At 40.7% G+C, this 24001-nt stretch overlaps 1 protein-coding gene across 5 annotated transcripts in view; it reads left to right on the top strand.

Moving 5' to 3' along the window:
* spire1b (spire-type actin nucleation factor 1b) overlaps nt 1-23324 on the top strand; it is a 43766-nt gene extending 20442 nt beyond the window's left edge. Inside the window, exons 4-18 of one of the 5 annotated variants that reach the window (XM_068734589.1) lie at nt 1601-1726; nt 8621-8695; nt 8872-9036; nt 9414-9500; nt 10581-10710; nt 14093-14143; nt 15030-15193; nt 15304-15397; nt 15636-15778; nt 16547-16735; nt 18237-18374; nt 18511-18581; nt 18697-18724; nt 19045-19337; nt 20933-23324. In XM_068734589.1, the coding sequence (XP_068590690.1) occupies nt 1601-1726; nt 8621-8695; nt 8872-9036; nt 9414-9500; nt 10581-10710; nt 14093-14143; nt 15030-15193; nt 15304-15397; nt 15636-15778; nt 16547-16735; nt 18237-18374; nt 18511-18581; nt 18697-18724; nt 19045-19337; nt 20933-21188 (2010 nt within the window). In that variant the 3' untranslated portion in view covers nt 21189-23324. Of the gene's footprint in view, nt 1-1600; nt 1727-8620; nt 8696-8871; nt 9037-9413; nt 9501-10580; nt 10711-11320; nt 11363-14092; nt 14144-15029; nt 15194-15303; nt 15398-15635; nt 15779-16546; nt 16736-18236; nt 18375-18510; nt 18582-18696; nt 18725-19044; nt 19338-20932 lie in introns of all 5 variants that reach the window. The other 4 variants (XM_068734590.1, XM_068734591.1, XM_068734592.1 and 1 more) reach the window with 4 other exon arrangements.
* The last annotated feature ends 677 nt before the right edge of the window (nt 23325-24001 follow it).

The raw sequence follows: 24001 nt of genomic DNA, 5'->3' as shown, positions 1-24001 counted from the left end.
CTGTTGGTCTGTCTGTGTGTATGTGCAGCAGCATGGCTGACCTCAAGCATCAATTGTTTTGTCACTTGTGTTCAGCAGTCAGTTGTTTACAAATGTCTGCTTTTATGGTATTTAGTCTCTATTCAGTGTGCCTGAGATCCTTAAGCGAACAGTTTGACATTGGTGGAAGAAGTATTCAAGTCCTTTACTAAAAGTAAAAGTAGCAATACTCCTCTGTGAAAATACTGGATTGCAAGTAAAAGTTCTACATTCCAAACCTTACTTAAAGTGGCAATCTCAAAGAATCTAATTTACATAAATGTTGATGAACACAGTGGGGATTGATCCTGTGGCCCACTGATGATAGTATTGCAATACTTGTATATTTGCAGTATTACGAAGTGGGACTTTGGTGACATTCACTGTAAGAATACCGTATTAAGGCACGTCCACGAAGTGCGAAGTTGAACTCCACAAAAATGCGACGATGTGAATTTTATTTTCTCCGCCACGGGAGGCGGGTGTTAAGTTTTGCGTTTGTGTGACCATGCTTTTACAGTTTTCCTCATTTTATACACACAAAGAATGGAACTTTGCACGCTATTCTGAAAACTTGAAGATTATTTATCGAGACTAACAGTAACAAGACTCCAGACTGCTAAACCTCAAGCACAATTCCATTGTTTTTACTCAATCGAAATTCCAAGTATAAGTATGTAAGTATTATCAGTAAACAGTCAAATGGTGTCAGTGTTCTACTATCAGATTAACAGCCCTGTTTTAAGCTTTTACAGTTTTCTGTCTAATTCAAGTATTTTTTTCATATATTTTGTTTAGCTTAAGAAGTAGGAGAATGTTGTCATCCCCATATATACATTTTCATTGCCATTTTGTTGCTAGGGCAACAGCTTTGGTCCAAGGTCCAACATTTAAAATCAACAATTTTGGAGACTGTCCGGACAGTGTGGTATGCAAAACTGTAATGTGAAAAGTAACTGTTAATGCCGTCAGACAAATATAGTGGAGTAAAAAGAACAATATTTGCCTGTGAGATGTGATGGAGTGAAAGTATAATATTCATATAAAGCCGGTGTAGATTGAAAACTGTGTTTCTAAATTAAAGTTGCTGAGATTCAGATAAATGCCATGTAGTGTAGAGCTGCAACAATTAGTCAATCAATTAGTCAATCAAAAATGAATCATCAACAATTTTGATAAGGGTCTTGAGTATTATTTCTTAAAGAAAAAAACGCTCAAATTCTCATGTTCCAGCTTCTGAAATGTGAATATTTGCTGGTTTCCTTTTACAATTGCATTGTTAGCTAACAAGCCAGCATGAAAACTGTCATCAAACTTTTAGAAAAGTTGTTCACAGAGGGTGTTAACAAAGCATAGAGCTCCTCAAACATGGCTGCCAGTGGGCACTTTACAAAACCTGAAATCCCTTCACTACGTATGTGATGGTAACATCATAATAACATGGATATTGTTAGTCATTGGGTTGGTAAAATACATTGCGCTTTGTGAATCATTTAGGTGTCCTGTTAGCCGTTAGAGCAGCTGTGTGAAGTGTGTACTGAACATCTCTCTCTTCCTCTGTGCTTCGCTGTCTCTCTTGTAGCTGTGCACAGCTCATCTGCCCAGTCTGTCAGACACGCCCAGTCACTACCAGGCAGTGTGTCGCGCTCTGTACACAGAAACCAGGGAGCTCGGTACTTTCCTGGACAAGATCAAGAGCGCCAAAGAGGTGGGTCGTCATCATCATCATCATCATCATCATCATGACCGTGGGCTCCAACAGCTCTTTTTTTCATACACATTAATTGCAGTTTAAAGGTATAATATGCAGCAAGTCTATGAGAAAATGACTCTACTTCTCACTTGATTTATTACCTCAGTAAACATTGTAAACATGAGTTTATGGTCTCAATCTCTAGTTTCAGGTCTTCTTCATTACAGCATGATGTTCATTTAGTAAATTATGGTCAATTTAGAGTCAAATAGACCATAAAGCAGAGTATGCTTTAGGGCGGGGCTACACGTGCTTCCACGACGTTGTCCGGTCTGGGAGTTGTCCGGATTTTTTTGTCTAGAACTTTAACCCTTTCATAGTGTGTTTTTAATTAATGGAAGTTAATTGTAAAAATTGAATTGCCAAATTTGTTTCTTATTCAGCGTTCTGTTGCACTTGGCTCCACCCTCTCGTGTCACTTCTGTTTACAAAAAAATAAGATAGTGACGGCCAAAAACCAAGATGGCGATGCCCAAAATGCTGAACTCAAGGCTTTAAAACAGGCAGTCCACAAACCAATGGGTTACGTCACAGTGACAAAGGTCCATTTTTTGTACACAGTCTATGGTCGAGACAGCCAGCGAGCTTCATCCGTGACAAAGAGGCACTATTTGAAAATTCCTGCATGTTTTATCTTTAAGCCATCAGAATTATGTTTTAGCTACACATTATGAATTTTCTGCACATGGCCTTCTGCCTTCTAATGAAAGCTTACAGGATGATCGCTGACCTTTATATAGGTCATAGCAGGGGGTATCTTTAAAAGATTTAGCATGGTGACCTTACATGCACCCCACTAATCAACAACACTCTCTCTGGGTGGGTAAAACTGACAGGGTTAGTATTGTGGAAGTCCTGTTACAGGACTTATACGATTGGTCTGCATATGAAGGGTTTCATTTTGAAAAAGATATTTCAAAAAACAAAAAAAACATTTTGAATATATTCACTCAGGTGTTGCTATTTTGTAAATACACACAATTTATGTTCAGTATTTGGTGATCGTGATTATGTGAACCTAAGGGAAAATTATCAGTATTTATCTTTAAGCCTTTAACAACCAGTCTTTGGTTGTAAGATGTCAGTTTTTCTCAAAGCGTTTGAGTGTCAAAGGTTAAAACGAGGTAACCAGCAGAGCATAACAATCATGTCTTAGTTAGCGATATTGCCTGTTTCATTAATACGCCATCATTCCAAAGAGGATCGCAGCATGTAACAGGCATGGACATAACAGAGACACACATGGGGACATGAGGACAGCTGCTTCGCCTGTGTGACGGAGCAGGGACGGTCAGCTGATACGGCAAGGCATCCGGTGTAATGACCGTGGATAAAGAAATGAATGGACACATCAGTGCGCAGCCTATATTCCTCAAGCTGTGACATAACAGTAACTCTGACTCGCAGCTTTCACAAACAGCTCATCCTCATCACTTTTACGCATTACTCACATTGCTTGTAGCATATCGGAGCAAGCGGCCAAAAGCTGATTTAAGATAGTTTACACCAAAAAAAAGAAACTTCAGTTTATTCCAAAATATCTGGTTTGTGCATAAAACATCACGCAAGAGCATCTTAAAAATCCTTTAATTACCCATAATTCATACTTACAGTATATTCATTAGGATAAAACCTGGGTCCTTTTAAATAGATGATGTCTCAAATCCACATTAAAACAAACCTTTAATGAGGCTATTACGGTCCTTAAAGTTACTTATTATAACAATTCCATCCTTATTTTACTGTATTATTAAAAGTTTGGGATGTTTTATGGTCCGATATTAAGCACCTGCGTCATAGAAAAACTGATCTGAAAAGAGTGACGGTGATGTCATTTTTTTTTTTGGTTGGAGGTGGGAAACTTTCTTTGAAGAGCAGTGAAGGCTTTTTTGTATTTTTTCTTACCCTAAATTGATGTTTTAGTTCAGCAATCCTTTGCAAAACCGTTACATAAATAGTTACATCATACCACTTTGCCATTGCGGAGAACAGCAGCTCTGTCTTTGTTTCAGGGTTGCTGGTGGTGTACGTTAGGAGCTCCATCAAGATATTAAGTCATAAACTGAGGTTACACGGTTAAACAAGTACCACTGCACATTATTCTGACATGTGGTGGGGAAGGATGTTGCAATTATCTTCTGACATAATAACACTGGGGGAGCTTTGTTTTTTTTACAAAGTGGAACATAAGGCTTCCCTGTCCTCATCATCCTGATGTACAGCAGGTTACAATAACGATCACATTTTAGGATATAGTATGTTTTAGAGCAACCTTTGGAAATTCAGGAATTTAATAGTATTTAAATATTACAATATTTATCCTAATATTTAATTATGAAATATTAAATATCAGTTAACTTGTGCTGTCCATTTCTAATCTAAGAGAGCCTCCTCCCTGTCAACAGCTACATGAATAGAAAAAAATCAACCTTGACTTTAATTGCCCATTTAATATTTCATATATGTATTTTTTATGGTGGTGTGTATCCCAGAGTTTTTCTTCCCATCCACTCACTGTTCACTGGTTTGATGAGTCACCCTGCTTTTAAAAAAGTCATTGAGAGTGTCGCGGTTACACAATGGCATTTATGTTGTTTCAGAGGATGTTACAACCTGGCTAAAGTAGTAAAAACAAATATGAGGACAAAATACCAGCCGTCAGCAGCTTTGATGCACCCCGGCCAAGTGTATACGTCACTACTGTTGTAATGTCCAAACAGTCCGTCGCAGCTGCAGTGTGTGGATGACTGGCCGTGCTCTCACACACACACACCCCCGCAGACTGACAGGTTGAAGTGGGTCACCGTGAAGAATGAGAATGACATGTTGGTTATTCATGTCCGACATAGATGACAATATCTGGAGACATGCTGACTCTCATTCTGCCAAAATCAACGAGTTCAGCTTCTCACAGCTCACATTCAGAGAGGCACGATTCATATAATCATGTGCGAGACTCCTATTGTAGTGATACGAGGGTCTGTAATGTAACATGTTTCCAACTTGTTTGCATACTGCAATGGATTAATGCCCAGTGTATTATTGGCATGCTGTCTGTTATGGGTCATGTGTCCATGTTCAAAATGGTGCTGGTTTTCAATTATTCTCCCTTAGTTTTTGTCTGGTTTGCAGGTAGAATACATTATAATCGCTGCTTTCTACGTGAATGAAAATGCTTGAAAAGCAGCTTGAGAAAAATGAATGTGTGTTCATAATATAATTCTCTCATCACAAATACATTATCGGCTTATTTTAATGCTCCCCAAGTTCACAATGAGGCTGCTCCTCCAATCACAAAGTCATGTCTTGTTGGTGCAGGACTCTTGTCTCGACTCATTCATTAAGATCAAGTACAGGAGTCATTTTGGGCTTTGTTTTTCCTCGGGAGCACAGCTGTGGGTTGGAATATTTCATTGAGGAGGTGTGTGTGTGTGTGTGTGTGTGTGTGTGTGTGTGTGTGTGTGTGTGTGCGTTGCACCTCAGGGTTCCTTCCTGCAATGCACTACTGCTGCTGCCCTTTTAGTGTGCTTATACTGCGTAATGCATCGGCATGAATAGAGGGGATTTGGCTAGTTACATAACTCTCTGTTAGGAGAGAGGACTTATTGCAGGGTGGAGATGGCTGAGAAAGAAGCCTGAAAAAAAAGAGGAAATTGGAGACTGCATTCTTTTGTAGCCTTTAAAACAAGGAAGTAATGTTTTTGACACACTATCGGATGGTACAAACATTGGTTATAATCTCCCTGCTGATTCTCTGACTTTTCCTCCAGCGTCATTATCAGGTCAAATACCAAATACCTGCAAAACGAATCCCATTCCCATCATCCCCAGCTTTACTTTACGTTTAGTGCGAATTAGCAAATATTGGCACGCTAACATGCTAAGCTAAAACAGTTCCCCCGGTAAATGATATACGTGTTAAACATGGGCATGCTATTATTGTCATTACGAGCATGTTAGCATACTAATGTTGGCATTTAGCTCAAAGCACCACTGTACCTACAGCCTCATGGAGCTCCTAGCATGGCTGACTCTTCTTTTGAACCTCAACCATCTTGTGAGAGTGTAACATCTTGTGGGTTACCTTCTAGACACGACCATTACCCTGTTTATTTGGTTTTGTCATATGTACAATATTAAAGAATAAGTTTAAAACGCAATAAACACAAGGAAGAAATCATAAAATGTCAGACAAGAATAAGCTTAATTGTCTCTAGATACTAAAATCAAATAGAATGTGTGACCTTACTTCAGTGTCATCGTCAACAAATATGGAAACACTTCCCAGTCTGCATGGCGGAGCTGTTGCTGACCCACAGTGGATCCATGTTTATCTGTCCACCACTACCAGCCATGGCTGCCAAAGAGTTGTTTTGTCTCTCCACAGAGACGCCTCCTGCTGCTAGAGAATTACAGAAAGGCAGCCGAATTACTGGTGATTCACAGAAACAACCCCGGCTCCTATTTTTGCTCGTGGATAAGTGTCTTTTGTCAGCTGTCGAGAGCTGAAAACCAAGAACAACTAGAGCAGAATTCACTGACTAGAAAAAAAACGAGGTTGTAGATGCAGTTGGTAATTGCCCTAATTATTCATGTGGACGTTTTGTCCGGGGGTTGCTGTGCACGTTTGAATTAAAATGCTGTCCCCATCGACTGCAGAGACCACTGCTTAGTCAAACCTTTTGAAATGGAAATATGGGCCATTGATGTGATTTTATGACACGCCACTCGTACGAATTAGATAATGGTGTTTAAAAGCAAGGGAACTAATCTCTCTTTATGCTCTTCACTGGCTAGATTAGCAGTGTTTTAATTGGGTAGGCTGTTATACTGTATGCCATTTGGCCCTTCAGCATTACCTTGTGGCACTGAAGAACTGTACACACTGTGGGCATGCAGAGTCATGAGGCAGCTAAATGCATTATGTTGTGAGTGATATACTGCTACTTTGAGCCTACAGTCCTGTCGAATGCAGTTTTGACAATTTAATGGTGAACTGTGATTTCCCCGGTGGATTGAGGTCTTAACTCGGCAGTCAGCTGGGCGCACTCCCGTGATTGTCTTATCAAACAATCTCACCACAAACATTAACCAGAGGGAATTTTCTGCCTTCATCCCTTTTAAAATACTCATACACTTTTAGTTACATTTTGTTTCCTTCGCTCTGTCACTCTCTATTACACACACACACACACACACACACACACACACACACACACACACACACACACACACACACACACACACACATTGACTCTGTCCTCTGCTGAACTTGGAGAGCACCAGCAGAGGAATGCAGGTTTAGCTCCCTTGTTTCCCACAGACAGTCAGTCAGGCTGTCAGTGTTTTACGACACTCTAATGGCCTCACGTTGTGCAGGTTCACACAGGTGTCAGGATGGAGGAGCTGAGCTTTCAGTTGACTGCAGGATAACAAGGGACTGTGTCAGGTTCCCTTTTTTGTTTCTTTTTAGTTTTTACTTAAAAAAGGGAATTTGTGAAAGGGTTTTTCTTTTTTAGGGCTATTTTTCACGAACATGCTAACAGCTATGTGAGGCTGTAATGCTTATTGTAGAAACAAAACTAACGTTAGCTAAACAAACTGTAAGCCCAAATTTGATTCTTGGCCGTTGTGGTTAAGTAGCTAATTGTAAAAATCATAGTGGTTGATAAGAGAGTGGTTGTTATGCTAATATGCTCAAAATGACAATGTCAACATGCTAATATTTAGGGGGTTATTTTTACAGTGTTCATTGTCTTAGCTTAGCGTATTGATATGCTAACATTTGCTGAAATGCAAATAAGCCTTTTTCACAACCAACATTTTGAATTGACATGTAAAGAAAAGCACAGGTGTTACTAATAACATTGTTCAAGTGTCCTAATAAGACATGACAGTTTAGCCAGCATGCACTATACCAGGACCCCGAAACGGAACCAACTGAATCAAATTCAGCCATCATTAATTAAATTATTTAGCTACACCTGTGCTTTTGCTTCTGTGACATGTCAAAATGTATTCAGGGGAAAAGGCCAGTCTGGAAACATAACAGGATCTACAGCCATGCTATCAGCTCTATGTTGCTAATGCTCATTACAAACAAACTGTATGGTAAATATGTTGATTCTTAGCTGTCGTGGGAAATTTTATGTAAAAATAACAGTGGTTGGTAAGGCAGCGGTTGTGATGCTAACACGGTAACAATGACAATGCTAACATGCTAGTGTTTAGCATGTTTACCATGGTCACTGTCTTTACTTGCTAGCATGTAAGCACGCTAGCATTTGCTGATGTGGAAAATTAGCACCAAGCACAAAGTGCAGTCAAAGTGGTCAAGTTTGAGGTTATTACAATCAACTGAGGTTATAACAATTCCTCCTGTGGGGACATTAATGCTTGTGCCAAAAGTCATGGCTATCAAACAGTTATTTCCCTGTGGACTAAGTGACCTATCAACCAACATTACTAGCATCCTATCAAGAGTAAAGCCACTAGCATTGCTAAAAATCCAAATATTAATGTTGTATTTTCTTGTAAATCTCTCTTTTTTATTTTTACAATATTATATGTCAGCAAACAACTATATCCGTCATTATGTTATTATAAGAATCTTTCATTTCATAGACTATGAACAGTTTTTCTTGTTTATGTGATAATGGTGACATCACACATTAAAAGCTTGTGTTAGCTGTCTTTAAGTGTTCAAATTAAACTGAATGACAGAGTCTACAAAATAGAAATTTCCCACAAGTGTAACTGTATGACAGGCTAAACTGGTAAAAAACCCCATCTCTGACTTTGTTGGTCCACATGTACTTCAAACTCTGTCTCTCTCTCTCTTTTCACCAGAACCTGCGTAAGATGGAGGAAGGGTCATCAGAGGACCCTGGCAGAGACCTGAATGAGCTACAGAACGATGACTGGGTAAACAAACAGACTCAACTGACCTCTGACCTCCAGCCTCAACTGATCATTTGACCAAAGCCAAACTCACTCTCACTCACTAGAGAGGCCTGAGCAAGAATTATTGCTCCTGATTCAAAGGGTCATGGTATTTTTTACTTCCCCTTTCCCATGCTGCCCCTTTCCTCCTCTGTCAGGCTCGATTCTGGGTTCAGGTGATGAGGAGCCTGCGTGAAGGAGTGAAGCTGAAGAAGGTGCAGGAGCGTCAGTACAACCCTCTGCCCATCGAGTACCAGCTCACCCCCTACGAGATGCTCATGGACGACATCAGGTCCCAACGCTACAAACTGCGCAAAGTCATGGTCAGTGTCCAGTTTGGAACACAAATAAAAATGGATGCCCCATGTACTCCTCCTGCTTGCTGCACTTCTACATGTCACCACAGAAAAGGCTGCCATGTTGGCGAAAACAAGATATTCACCTTGGTTTCTGGGAAGATGTTTTTTACTATGTTTTTTTTACACTCTACAAACTAAACAATTTATCAATTAACCCCCAAAATAATAATTATATTGGACTAATTGATTGAGTGTAATGTGGTACCAGATTATTCAACTTTTCCATGTCATGTGTTCCAGTTAATGAATAAACTTCTGCAACAAGCAGGATACCTGAACTAGCTGTCTGTCTGTCTGTGGGTACCTTTTCCATATTGTATTATTCTGTTCTCTTGTTCCAGATAAATGGAGACATCCCACCGAGGTTAAAGAAGAGCGCTCATGAAGTCATCCTGGAGTTCATCAGGTCCAGACCACCTCTGAACCCTGTGAGTGCAGCTCAAGACTTAAATATCACAACCCATCCTTTTGCAGCCTGTAAAAGTCTGTGTTGATTTCAACAGACCAGTGAACTGTCTTCAAATGAGAGCTGAGACCAACATCCAGCCAGAACAGTGGTTTCCAACCTTTTGAGGCTTGTGACTCCTTCTCAGTTGTATCTGTGACCAGTTCAATCAAAGTGTCCCCTTGTTTTATTAAAACTGAGTTTAGAGGCTCAAAGAGGGGACTTTATCCAGTGATTGACAAGAAAAAAGCTTAGTCTAAAAGTCTGAAATGATAAACTGGAGACAGACAATGCTGATTTGAATAGCTATAAGGCCAGAACTATCAATTGTTAAAAAAGTGTCATAAGCACTAATAGAAAACATCATGGAAGATAGTGCCATGACATAGACTGTTTTGGATTAATCCCTGCCATACCGTTACATGGCAACAATAAGCCATTTGGCATTGCTGACAATAATCCAGAAACAGTTCAATTCTATCAATTAGTTATTTTAAAGAAAATGAATCATAGATAGTTTTGATAATCAAGGGTGAGGCAATATTTTTACTGATTTATCCTGTCTGACATTATCTTCAATGAAACATATTTGGGTTTTAAACCCTGATCCACGCAAGTCCTCGTTTACCCTGTCTCTACAATGGAGTGCAAAGTTAGCAAGACCAATAGAGCCACTATTGCCACATTTATAGTAAACACGGCATGTTGAAATAAACCAGAATTTTCCTTTAAAGTGTTTTATTTGCCCCAAAAGGAATGTTTCAGACCTGTTTTTTGGATTGACATTCAAATTGATGTAACTAACACTGGCCTTCTCATTCACGTTTCACTGCATTGTGAACTCAGTGAAATGCTGCGTTCACCACCTCTCTGTTGATATAAATCTCACTGTTGTTTCAGCAGGACGCTCAACTCTGGGTAATGAGATGAGCAGTCAGTCACAGTAGATAAGAGGAGGTGGTGATGATAAAGACTTCTGGCTATAACCCTGTTAGCTGTTGCGCTCCGCTCCGCTGACTCTCTGTGTCACTGTCTCTATTTACCCGCCATCGACCTGTGCCAGGCGTCAGCCCGTAAGCTGAAGCCGCAGGCTCAGCTTCCTCCAACGCTGCATGAACGCATCTTGGAGGAAATCAAAGCGGAGAGGAAACTCCGACCAGTGTCTCCTGGTGAGGTCCGCCGAGGAAGGCTGGGTAAGGAAACTCGCCACTTCTCTGACCCTGCTCTTGTTGTTAATCACACACACAAACACGCTCTCACTTACATGAAAACATACTTCGCTCTGAAATGTATTGTTTTTAAGCTGAAGTATGGAGCTGGTGCTTGCAGATGAGAAATGTGTAGCAGCTTCATGTTTTAGTTCCTTTCACACTTTACTGCACTATTATTTGTGCCTCTGCTCTTTGCTGTTGTTGCTAATTCTGCCTAACTTCTCCTATATGTGTTGCAACTAATGCCTTTTATTATTGTTTTGTTGACTAGTCTGTTTGCAACATATTGGAAGTTTTTACAATAATGCTAAGTGTCTAAATTCTCTTAATCCTAACGATGCCAAAACCACTGCTGTTTCTGAATGTCAGTAATCTCTCACCATTGGCTGTGGCTTATTTGAAATCCTATTATCTCCCATCGTGAAAGTGGTTATACTTCAGTGATCTAGAACAACAAGTGTGCTATACCCCTGCATGTCCTGCCAAATACAAGCAGATTACATCCTTTAATGTAGTACAGTAAGTCTTGCCTTGATTTACCTCCTAACCACAAGCAATAACTGTCCGATGCCATGACTGTTTCTCGTTGCAGTAATTCGGCCTCTTAGCATGTCTTTGAGTTTTGACGCGTCAGGTAAAGTCTACCTCGCTGCTTGTCTGGCTTTCTTTTTTTTTCTTTTTTAAAAATATCTCTTTCTGTTTCTTTCCTTGTTGTGGCTGCTCATCTGCTCTCCCAGCCTGCACACACATCAAACACACTCTATCAGCACACCGCACACACATTCCATGTCATGCTTCAGTGGTTGGTGGTGGTCGGCTGTGGTCTGTGGAGGTGAAACATGGTGACGTGGGACGCCGGTGGTCGGTAGGAGGTCACCGAGGAGAGCGAACTGATGAGAGACACTTTGACCGGCAGAGTGGACACACAGGATTTTCATTCACGGTACAAACAGACAGAGCTGTAGTCAGGGCAACCACTGAGAGACACTGAGGTAATGTCCTTTGTATTTCCCCTGATTTTATAAGCTGCTCTATACAAATTTAACTATTTTTAGCATGTAGTCTTTCATCTTTGAACAGTAGGAAATAAATAGAGTAAAAATAGATAAATCCAAATAAAAAATGCTCAGTTGATTCAAAATATATATATCATCTCACATTTGTGTTTAGGATGCACACAAATAGGTTTAAAAGTGAGTGTGATGAAGTTTATCATATCTAATATCACATTCACTCCAACCCTCCAGATATAATAGGCTCACTATGCAGTTTCCCAACAACCTTTGATTCAAGGTTTGCAAAAAATAAACAATAACAGGGGCAAAGCTGAAACTAGATCTGCCACAACCCATGTGTTTTCTGTGGAGTAATACTTTTATACGTCGGATGAAATAGCAAGAGGGAATCCTAACTTCCCATTATCATCTGGCTATCCTAAAGGGAGAGATTAAACTCAGCTGGCTGATTGAAACAGATCACATCGTCTCACGGGCGGCTTGGGATATTTAAAAGGCTTTACTGCTCTCGGTGCTATGTGATTACACACTGAATTAATTGCCAGTAACGGTTTAAATAATGTAATATTATTCAGCTGAGTTTTATGTACAATGTCATTACTTCTTCTTTTTATTTGTTTTATTTCTGCTGAGTACACCTGTCTTTTTTTCTGAAGGACTGGTTGTGAAATGACATTGCCTCAGTGTCTTTCTTTGGAGGACAACATTTTGGTGTAATAATTCTACTCTATCATAGAAATGTCTATCTACAGCTCCTGTCATACAAAGGGACAGCATTACGCATATGACTCCTGAAAAATGGTCCTGCTTGTTGCTGCTGATCTCTAAACACCCAGGCAACGGTTCACCTTTGCTAAGTACATCATCTGTCAACTATACTGCTGTGATGTGAATCTTAAAGGTGTAATATGTAAAATCCAGCCATAATTATAGTTTGACAAATAAAAAGATGTGGCTAGATATTACACATGGCCTCTTTGAGTAGAAGTGTGTAGCCAGCCATCAAATCAGGGAGCGAAAATGGACAGCTGAAACTTCACACAACAGAGTCTTTCATGTACTCTGTGACATTGCAGAATTCAATCAGGGTGCAGCCTCATGCTCTGCACAGCGGTCTCTCAGTAGTGTGCTGCATTAAATACGACCAACTAAATGAGACAGTTGTGATTGAGGTGATAATGAAATACTGCTGAGGCAGGCAAATCCGATTAATGCTGTGCTCCTCTTTCCCTCCTCCTGAAGCCAGTATCTCTCATCACACCGCAGGCTTTATCACCTCTCATATACTCATTCATGCTGTCTGATAATCTGTGTGTATGTGTGTGTGTGTGTGTGTGTGTGTGTGTGTACGAACTTCCCTCGATAATGCATCATTCTCATACAGAGGAAGCAGTTTAATTCTCACTTTGCTCTGTATTTTATGGGGGGGATACTACATAATCGCTGACACTTTACCGAACATGATTAGGTTTTTCAGGAGCAAGAAAATACAGTTTCAAGGAGAAATCCATTTCACGAGATATAAACACGACTCTTGGTGATGTATCATGCACGTCTGGGTCCTTTTTGTTATTTGGTGGTGGCAAAAATGGTGTGTCTGACTGGGATGTTTATTATCCATCAACAATTTATGGAATAACTTGACATTTTAGAAAATACGCTTAGCTTGCGAGAGTTAGATGGGAAGATCAACACCACTCTCATGTCTGAGCAGTACACATGAAACTAAAGCCAGGAGGTGGTTAGCTTAGCTTAGCATAAAGACTATGAGTAGGGGAAAACAGTTAGCCGTTCAGGGACTATTTCTTGGCAAACGGGCGCAGTAAGACAACAGGAAGTCACTGCACCCGGCCAAGAAATGTTTACAATATATTTAACTCCATGTAAAACCACAACTTGTTCTTTCTACATTTCTTTTTGACATTAGAGATTAAACAAGCAAGATTCAGAAAGTTACTTCGTTAACTTGAGAGTTAACTGTTAGCTGTTACCAGTCTTCATGCTAAGCTAAGCTAATTGCCTCCTGGGTGACGATTCATACTTAATGCAAAGATAGTGAGAGTGGTAGCAATCAACTCATATAATTTTCACCAAAAAAGCAATTAAGGATCTCTCCCTAAATCTTGAAACCTAAAAAATGGTTTAACTATAAGGTGCTAAATTCGATGTTGTGAGCTCAGTGATTGCCTCCCCACTCCTCTCAACATGTCGACAGCTGAGCCGGCGGCTTGCAGCTAACAGTGCAAACATCTACAACAGTGCTGACAGTCTTTACCTTGGTAGGAGAACCAGGGATGGGCACTAGGCTTTATGACAGCTATCCTAATGAAGGAGGTGTCCCCTTTTAGGTTTTGGCAAAACTCGCAGTATGCCACAGGATTTGTTCCGTACTGGACTAGGTAAAGTATGAGCTCTGCTGTGGTTTGGAAGGCCTTTTTTTACCCATAACCTAATGGCCTTGTCTGTCTGCCTCCCTGGCTGTAAACTAATATATCCTCTATTTACATATTTGAATACTGAAGCCTTGCCAAGACACAGGTCGAGTGTACATTAATGGCCAATTATGGCTGGTTTGTTTGGTGTAAAGTAAAGTCTAAAGCCTGGTGATGTAGTCTCTTAGCTTGTCGAAAAGTTAGTTCTCGTCCAGCAGCAGAGACAGAGCTCCCATCGATGCTCTGTCGAAGAAATGCAGGAGAAGAAACTGAAAGGAGAAAAGAGAGGTTTCAGGGCTCCCACAGTTCCTATCAGCTGCAGCTCTTTATCTGTCTTTTGCAGCATCGCCTCGTCTCCTCTTCTCTCACTCCATCCCTCCTGTTAAACCCTCTATTCAGTTTTTGTTTTTTTAAGAGTCAGGCAGCTTGTTAGGTGATTGGTTATTGTTTTCTGTCTTTGGACTCCTCTCTCAGTGCAGAAATGACCTTGTGGCGCTTGATTTGAAGGATTCAGCTCCCCCTGAGAATAATAAGAATAAGAATCATCCATGCTCTGTGTGTAACATCAGCCTGCTCCTCTGCCTCCCCTCAGACCAACTTAACTCTCCCTCCCTGACCTCTTCAACCTTGGGATGGATCTCAAACCTCAGTCCTCTGTATAGGATTCAATGCATCTTTTCAACTCACCACATTAAACACACTGTGATTTGAAAACCGTCTGTTTGAACAGTCCAAACAGATCGAAAGAATAACAGGATGCAAAGAATCATGTGAGGATTTTGTTTTGAGATTCATGTCAAGTGCTTTTCCTCTTCAGCCTGAATGACTCTCTTTTGTGTGTGGCTCTGTGCAGATGACTTTAGTCCGTACATGGGCAGGAGGACGTCCAGCTCTCTCTCTCTGGCCAATGGATCAGCCTCTATCAGGGGAGAACCCTCCGGATCACAGTCTGTGCCTCCGAGGAAGAGGCTCCTGAAGGCTCCTAGCCTCGCCGAGCTGGACAGCTCTGACTCCGACGTCAGTATGCGTTTGTGTGTGTGTGTGGGATGGATTTTTTTTATTTTTATTTCATCTGGCATGTGCAGAGCAAATGACGGATGAAGTGTTTGTGTATTCCACGCATTCAGGATGAGATTTTTGGGCACAAATCAGCTAGCAGCTCCAGCGTGGCTACATCTTTGATGGATGATACGTCTCCGGAGTGTGCACTGGGGAAGAAAAGTGAGTCAGGAATGATTTCTACATCCCTGTCACAGCTAAGTCGCCTCCTCAGCTAAACCATACGCTGACTGTGATGAATGAGTTTTAATCTTACAGCCTCGCCAGTCAGAGATTTTGCTCTTTTCTTTCTTGCTGTTTATAATCAGAAGTTCTTGAGCCTTGAATTAACCAATGTCATATTTCCAGTTAAGCTGCCTCCTTGTCTCACTTTTACCTCTCTTTCCTCCATGAACACCAGCTCCCCCAATGTTCCTGCCCATCTCTTCTACTCCCCAGCCAGAGAGGCGTCAGACCCCCCAGAGGAGACACTCCATCGAGAAGGAGACTCCAACCAATGTTCGACTGTTTCAGCCGGCCTCCAAACAGAACTCCAAGTCTCTGGTGAGTCAGACGTCTTTACTATAGCAAGCAGCACTCTCTGGTGCCAAGGTGGACATTTCAAAAACTGCAGTTCATCAAATCCCCATTGACCACTATCCTAAAATGCAATTTTACAGCAGGAATTAACATGTTTACAGCCTACAAAAAAACGCTTTTGCACTATTAAGCTAATATCTCTGTTAGAGGGGTACATTTTTATGTAACTCACCTTGAAAAAAAGTGGCGCGATAAGGGTTTTATTATTTAAAAAAATATTTATAAGAGCAGTTGCAGTTAACTAACAAACAACAAAAAGAAAAATGTGAGTGGTAATCTGACAAAATCACATCAACTGCATTCAAATCATTGTGACAGTATTTGTGGTTTGTGTGCAGAATGTTAACATAATTGACCGGATGCAATATTACTTCGTTCTGCTGTGCACTTGCCCTGTGAACAGTATGAATGACAATGTTAATCTTGATCTATTAGAGCGGATTACTGTGGGCTCCCTGAGGACAGCGTAGCCTGGCGAAGTTTTAACTCGGCCTCGGCCACAGATCCTGTCCAGTAACTTAATAAGGGAGACAAAAGGACAAGAAACATTTGGATGCTAACAGTCCAGCAAAATGAGAAAGGCCTGAAACAAAACAGTCAATGTCATCTCTCTTATCCTTTTATTTGCGTGACGTGTGTCTTCCTAGATTTCCTCCCTCTCCTTCTTCCATCACCACATCTCCTTTGTATGCTGCTCACATTGTCTGCTGGTGTGACTTCGTCAATCTGCAGGAACCCTCTTTGGTTCAGTTTGGGATGATAGCTTCATTTCGTCCCCGGATCCCCCTCCTCCGCCCGTCTCCCTCCACTCTCCACCCTTTGCAGAGCTCCCACCCTATCGAGGCATTTGCGTTGGGGTTGATGAAGGCGGTGTTTGCTCTGTGCAGGGCTGTTTACATCAGAGGACAAGAGTCGGCCAAGGTTTGCCAGTCTCCCTCAGTCCGTCCTGATACAATAACTGTAGCTGCCCATCTGCTCCTAATGCTTCCTTCTTCACTAGTAGAGATCATTCACCTATAGAGCAGGCTGAGGACAAACTGCTTTTTATCTGAGGTGTCACATAGCTAAATATATCATAGTATACTATACTATGATATATTTATTTAATAATCATTCATTTCACTACTTTTGATAACATTTTAACTCTCAACCACAAGTAGGTAGCTTAAGCTAAAATTCATCTAAAACTGCTCTACATATCATTTGTTTGCTGCTGGTGGGATGCATTTATAATATAATGACTATTTTGACCTCCATATTTTGCTTAATTTGTGGCTCTATAGATGAAAAGAAATACACTTTTTAGCATCCTTTTTTTCACATATCTCTAAAGATGACACTTTTTTTTTTAAAGCTTGTCTGATGCTTTCTCCCTCCTTGCCTCTGGTTCCCAACATGAACCAAACCAGTTCGGAATACTGATCAATATGACCAGACCAATACAGCAAAAACTTTATTTCCCTTACACCATTTCTGTTACATTGTGTGTCCTTTTTAATCAGAGTTATACTGACATTTCAGACCAGTTATTGAGTATATGTTGACTCTGCAGCATCCGCCATGTCTGCTGGCTGGATACAATCATGTGTGAGTCTGAAACAGCACACAGATCTCTCCCGCTGCAACATCACTGATGGTGTCCGGCACCTCGCCTGCAAAGCAGTTGAGCCTCTGCACCAGGACGTCTTGAACGTATCCCTGTCCGACCTTTTCACCGGACAGACAGGACCATATCATCCCCGATGGAGTGGGAGAAGGCGACCTGACGGAGCATGGTGGAGGGAGCAGTGGAGACCTCAACAGCCGTTTTCCTGAGCTGCTTGGAGGGCGTTTTAAATTGAGCGAGGTGTTTGGAGGAGGCAACCAGAAGCCCTGCACGACTCCTGGAACCACCTCATCAGTTGCTCATCAGTTTGTAATCCTGAGGTTTAAAATAGTTTACAGTCCAAACAAAAAACGAATAAAAATCAACTCTCACACACCCTGATGGGTCTGTAGAGGCCTCGGCTTCCTTCAATAAACTCCAAGAATATTTTGTTGCCGCATATGAAAATACAGAAGCGGTTTAACGTTCAAAGCAACGACGAAATCTTCACAGCGATAGACTCAAGAGTACACAACCCCGGCTGATCCTCCAGGTACACATGAACAGTGTGTGTTCAGGTGGAAAAGTGTTTGGAATTTATATTCTAGAACAAACGCAGACAGATTTCTGTACAGTCTCCGTGGGAACGCTCCTTTTGAGACCAGCATTGTGAGGAACTCTGCTGCAATCATGTCTTCCCATCCCTCCGGCTGTTCACGCATCATGAGCCCTCTCTTTTTTCTTCTTCTTCAGCGAACAACGAGAACACTTTAAGCAGTCCGGACCCACGCAGGCTGCTCTGAGTGTTTCACCCACTGCTTGTGTGTGTCGTTGCAGGAGGAGTTCGGTTTCCCCGTGGAGTGTCTGTCTCTGACGGTGGAGGAGGTGATGCACATCAGACAGGTGCTGGTTAAGGCAGAGCTGGAGAAGTTCCAGCAGTACAAAGACATCTACAACGCTATGAAGAAGGGAAAGGTAACTTCTTCTTTGTGTACGACGCAAGCAGAAAAAGACAATGAGTAGATGCAGTTCTATCTATCTATTAAATACATTGGGTTGCATTGATTTCTTTATACTCTAACGCGGTCTTCATCTGTTTTTTTTATTGCAGCTTTGCTTCTGTTGTCGAAGCAAAAGGTTTTCCTTTTTCACCTGGTCCTACATCTGCCAGTTTTGCAAAAAGTAAAACACCTTAAGATATAATCTTTTGTAATTTAAAATGAAAACTAATCAGGAGGAAGCGTGACTGGTTTCATTCATCACTTCCTCCATTTGCTCACTCTTTTCTCCCTTTCAGGCCCGTGTGTGCGCAGTGCTGCAAAAAGGTGAGTCAAAGCGGGTAAATCAATCAGGCACAACATGAAATCTTGTACCTTCATTTGTTCTGATCAGTCAGCTGGTGCCATTCACATTTTTTATTTTTCTCTACTTTAGAGAGCTCTCCTGTTACCTTATGATAACGATGTGATTCCAGTCAAATGAGTTCAAATAAGTTTCAAAATAAGATCACGTGCTGTAAAGCTAAACCTTCGCCCAAACTAGTTTTATGAAAAATGTACACCTATCATTTTCATCAGTGTTCTTTCTCAGTATCATCATCATTTTGCTTTTTCTTGCTAACATTCATGTCTTCCCTCTCTATCAGATGCGGCTGCCATCCAAACCTTACTCCAGCTTGCCCATCTACTCCATCGGCTCCACCAACACTCTCCCCAGGGAGAGGGTCAGCGCCATGGCTGCCATAGGACAAGGGCTGTCTGTGGCTGGAGGGCCGGGGCCTTCATCAGTGGGAGGGGCCACGGCGCCCCCCACTGTGAAAGTAGAAACAACAGAGGCATCTAAAAGAGCTGGAAAAGTCTCTGGAGCGGCTGCTGCTGCCAAATCTGAGAAATCCTCCAGTAGCCCGCAGCGCCACGGCATTCACAAGACCATGTCCAAGTAAGAGCTATGAGCACACTTCTTCAGACTGTGAGGAGTGCTTGTTGTGTCCTAATGTAAAACTAATTCTCTTGTGAAGAGTCTGCATGATACTGGTACAGTGGCCCCTAAGACCAAAACGCAAACTGTGAATGAGTAAAATATATTACACATGCAAAGACTCAAACATGTAGCAAAGCTGAAAACACAAATGCTCATAATCAGAAAATGCAGAAAATGATGAAACACAAACAAAAGATAACGAAGCATTCAATCATAATAGCTGCTGCTGATATATCCAGTCTGTATCTTTAGAGTATGGTGCACTGTCACTGTGACATCTAGTGGCTGAAAAGTGCTACGATCAGAGCTAGTAGAAGATACATAGAATTTGTATTCATTGTATCAACTGATTGGAGACAGGAAAGGAGATATTACATAAAAAGCGTTTTTTACTAGGCTATTAATGCTAACTCGGCAACTCACACTAAAACAATCTAGATTGCTAAATAGCACGACAGGGAAGAGGAAACATGTGTTTTTGAATTTGGGGGAACGTCCCTCTACTTAAAAGGTGCATTGATGTATACAGATTCCGGGGCTCCATTGGCTAACAATCACCACTGCTAAGTGGCAAAAATTGTGGCCCTGTGAAACTGTAATAGTTGTTACACACAGAGGAAAATATACTGCTTTGCTATTCTTTGTTAAAGTTAGGTTTAGCTGCACTCTGTCAGCCTCATCTGTATTCTACACAGACTAACCCTAAAAGGATGTAGCTTATACAAATGGGCTTGCATGCTAAACATTTAATATTAGCAAGTTAGCGCCTAATATTTACCTTTTACCATGTTGTATTATATGCACATTAAGACAACATTAAACTCAATAGATACATTAAGCAAAGCACAGTTGATATTTCAATTTAGACCAAATTAGATGGTGGTTCTGATATACTGAAGGAATAAGTCTGACATCCCTTACAGGGTCCCACTTCTTCTCTGCACATTTTTCTTGTGTGGGTTTTGATATCATTTCACCATTTCACCTGAATTGGATTGCATTTCTCTATTGTTTGTTTTTGGAGATTTGGTATTTGCGCATTTCTGTATATGGCATTTATACATTTTACATGTTTGTGTTAATTGCCCAAAAAAGTATTTTCTTAATCCCAGTGGTATCAAACCATGCAGATTATTTTTGTTTTATTTTTTCCGGTGTTGAGATATCTTTCTCTGAGATTGGTAAATTCAACAGCAGCATTTCTCTCCAAAAATGTATGTTAAAAATACTCAAACCTTCCTGTTTTCAACGAGGAAAGCAAACAATATCAACTAACAATATCAATAATTTATTGACTTGGCATCTTTCATAAACACACAGGAAAAAATAAAAAGTAAGCAAATGAAATCAGCTAGAATACTTGCAGTAAATACCATCAGTTTGATAAAATAAAAAGTAGTTTTTTGTAATTAGGGTGAAGTGACCCTTTACAAAATGTGTCCTAGACTACACACTCTGGATAGTTTGAACAATTACTCAAAGTCAACCAAACAGTAAAAACACAAACAGTAGTGATCCTGTTCATGCAGAGCTTGTCCTCCTGTTCCGCGCAGGTTTTCGAAGCACGGCTCTTTGAAGTCCCACGAAGAGCTGGAGCTTCCCTCGGAGCTGACGGAGGACTGGGCCACCATGGAGGTGTGCGTGGACTGCAAGAAGTTCATCTGTGACATCATCGCCTCCAGCAAGCACAGCCTGTCGCTGGCCACTAAGAGAGCTCGCCTAAAACGCAAGACCCAGTCCTTCTACTTGTCCTCGCCAAAAGGAAGGGAGGAGTACCGGCCCTCTGAACGAACAATCAAGGAGATTTGAATCTCTCTCTCTCTCTCTCTCTCTCTCTCTCTCTCTCTCTCTCTCTGGCTGCTTCCAGCTTCTACAGCACAATTATAAAGACTCAACACTGGATGTGATCTTACTGTACATGTATACTTCAGTGGGATAAAGCTAAAAGTCAGAGTGATATGAACCTCAGTGGTGAACGGTGTGTTTTTTTGTTGCTGTGTCCTGATCATCATGTACAGCTCCTTCAGACAACAGCCTACTGTAAATCTGTCAATCTTTTTTTTAATTATTATTACCATATCATAGATGATCCTTTAATCTCTGGCCACAGACTTTTGAGTCAAGAGACAAGAATTGTTGTGATTCTTTGATGTGTCAAAGTGGAATGACTTCTCCCCGCCCCCCCTCCACGAGGTCCAACCCAACTCACGGTCAAATCGATAAGCACAAGACAGACAAAGGACTGACGTGTGCTTGACTTCGTCAGGCACCGGCACTGCAGAAGGCACGAGGCCTGCAGAGAGATCATATTGTAACTGAGCCTGACACTATGGAAGAAGAAAATATGGAATATTAGACTGTACGGGTTTTTTGTATGGGTTTTAATTTCTTTATTTGTACACATGTGCGTACAGTAAATGATTGCTCGATGAAGCCACCCTCGGTTTTATTTTGAGACTCTTCCCCCACTTTCCTCTTTACCAATCGTACTCAAACACGGGTTTCTCTTTTTCTTGAGGAGTCTTTCTTTCCTCGCATTTTTTTTGCAACACATTTAAAATCTGTTTCCACACAGATTTAGTGCCAAATAATATAATCTTTCTACTCTATATGTCCCCAAAAGAAAAGTAATTTCCCTTTAAATTGTGTTTGCAACTCTTGATATCTCAAATTGAATATTCAAGACTAAATAAGCACTGCTCAGTTTTCTATTAAAAGTTAAGCTAATCTGCTTCATCAGGACTGATTGACAGCGGCCCGGCACTCCAGCGATTTCAATGTTGCACTTCCATAAAGTAAGGGGACTTGAGAGGGTCAGATTATAAAAAGAGGGGGGTAAATTGAAGCATTTCCCCATATGGGTCAAGCTTCAAAAAAAATTTCCATGAGTCAACTCCACTGCATCTCTCGTTAAAACGTTCCTGACTGTTAAATACCCACGTCTTTGAAACTCCACAGCCCCAGTTGGTAACCCATGTAACACATAAACAAACTGAAATCTCTTGTGCAAAATGACCCAAAATATTCTAACTTTGACAGAAAATGTTGTGTTCATGCTGAACCCCATCGCCAAAAGGAAGAAGTAAAAAATATATTTTTAGGACCTTTACAGAACATTTCTCAGCCATACATTCATACTGTATGTTCATTTTCAACTTACTTAAATGACTCAGATGTGTGGAGAAGCAGCTATAGAAAAGTAATCACCTGAAGGACCATGTGTGGGATTTCTTTCAGTCTTGCCTTTGAATAATTTACGTGAACTATCTGCATATTTTTGCATTTTTAAATATACCTTTGCATTGATAAATACAGTATGTGGTGTATATTAACTTGTTTTATTTTCTTTACATTAGGTTTCTGACGTGTTTTTGTATTGTGAGAATTAGTCATATCAAAAGACCTTTTTGTACAGTTGCACAGTTTATGAAACCCAGTTCACTGTACAGGCAGCAAAAATATAACACATACTTAACATGATGCCTTTATGATTTCCCTCCATCATTCACAGACTCATTGGCAGGAAGAAATATCTGACTTTTTGCCTGGTTTTCTATTTCATTCTGCATCCCATTCCTCATCTCCCCCTTCAGATATCTCTGCCTTAAGAGCTGCCTTTTTTGATCACGCTCGTATGTTGAACAGTCATCTACTGTAACTGTACATACTTTGTTTCTAACGGTTTGTTTGTATGTCAGGTGTGTGTTGCCTCGACGGTATCTCGTAGGTGAGACTGCTGCAGATCAGTGTCTCTTGAGAGGGAAACTATCCCAGTACAGTGTGTTCAGGGGAGGAGTGGGAAGCCCACGCAAGAAACCTGGCGGTGTGACAGCATCATGCATGTACTACGGTGTAGCTTGTACCCTCAGTCTGTATTACCTTTAAGCTGTAACTCCCTGCAGAGAGTGCAACAAATGATGACTGCAACAATAAACTATAATGCAATACCTGATCAAAGTATCTGCTTTGTGCTGTTTTTAAACGTATGTCTTTCTTTTGGAATTTATTATTATTTCAAGTCAGTGAAGTAATAATAAGTAATTTCAGAGTCAGAATCAGCTTTATTGGCCATGTATGTGTTCGCATACAAGGAATTTGAGTCCGTTTTTTTGTTGCTCTCCGCGTACATACACAGAATTTACAAATAAACAGGAAAGAAATTTAAATATATAAAAAATAAAAAACAAGGACAAAAAAAAAAGTAGAGCAGATGTAAGCAGAAACATTTAATGACTATGTACAGTATAAATATAAATATATATCCAAAAAGTATGAACATAAACCTATACCAGATTGGATCCAGATTGTCACAACCTGAGAGTCAGGAGTGCTGAATCTACCAGGTACTGGAGACACTCGTGCCCTTTTGACCTGTGTGTGACTGAGGTGTTAGTGAGATATATAGCATGATATATTTTAAAGAAAAATAACTTAAAATAAAAGGTCAACATTTTGAATGGCATCACATTATTGTTAGCTGAATGATTAGAATAAAATTGTACCTTTTTGCATCCCTGTGAACGCACAGGGAGTGAATGAACTTCAGAAACCTATGACCTCAACTGTGCGTTACTTCCATACTACTGCAGGGGGTCCGCTGAATTTTTTTTTTTTCCAAACAT

Source organism: Cebidichthys violaceus, unplaced genomic scaffold (genome assembly GCF_023349555.1).
Source record: "Cebidichthys violaceus isolate CVI_PGR_0920_01 unplaced genomic scaffold, fCebVio1.0.p SCAF_65, whole genome shotgun sequence".
NCBI lineage: Eukaryota > Metazoa > Chordata > Actinopteri > Perciformes > Stichaeidae > Cebidichthys > Cebidichthys violaceus.
The sequence above is the reverse complement of the archived record's forward strand: the minus strand, read 5'-3'. Positions and strand labels throughout refer to the sequence as shown.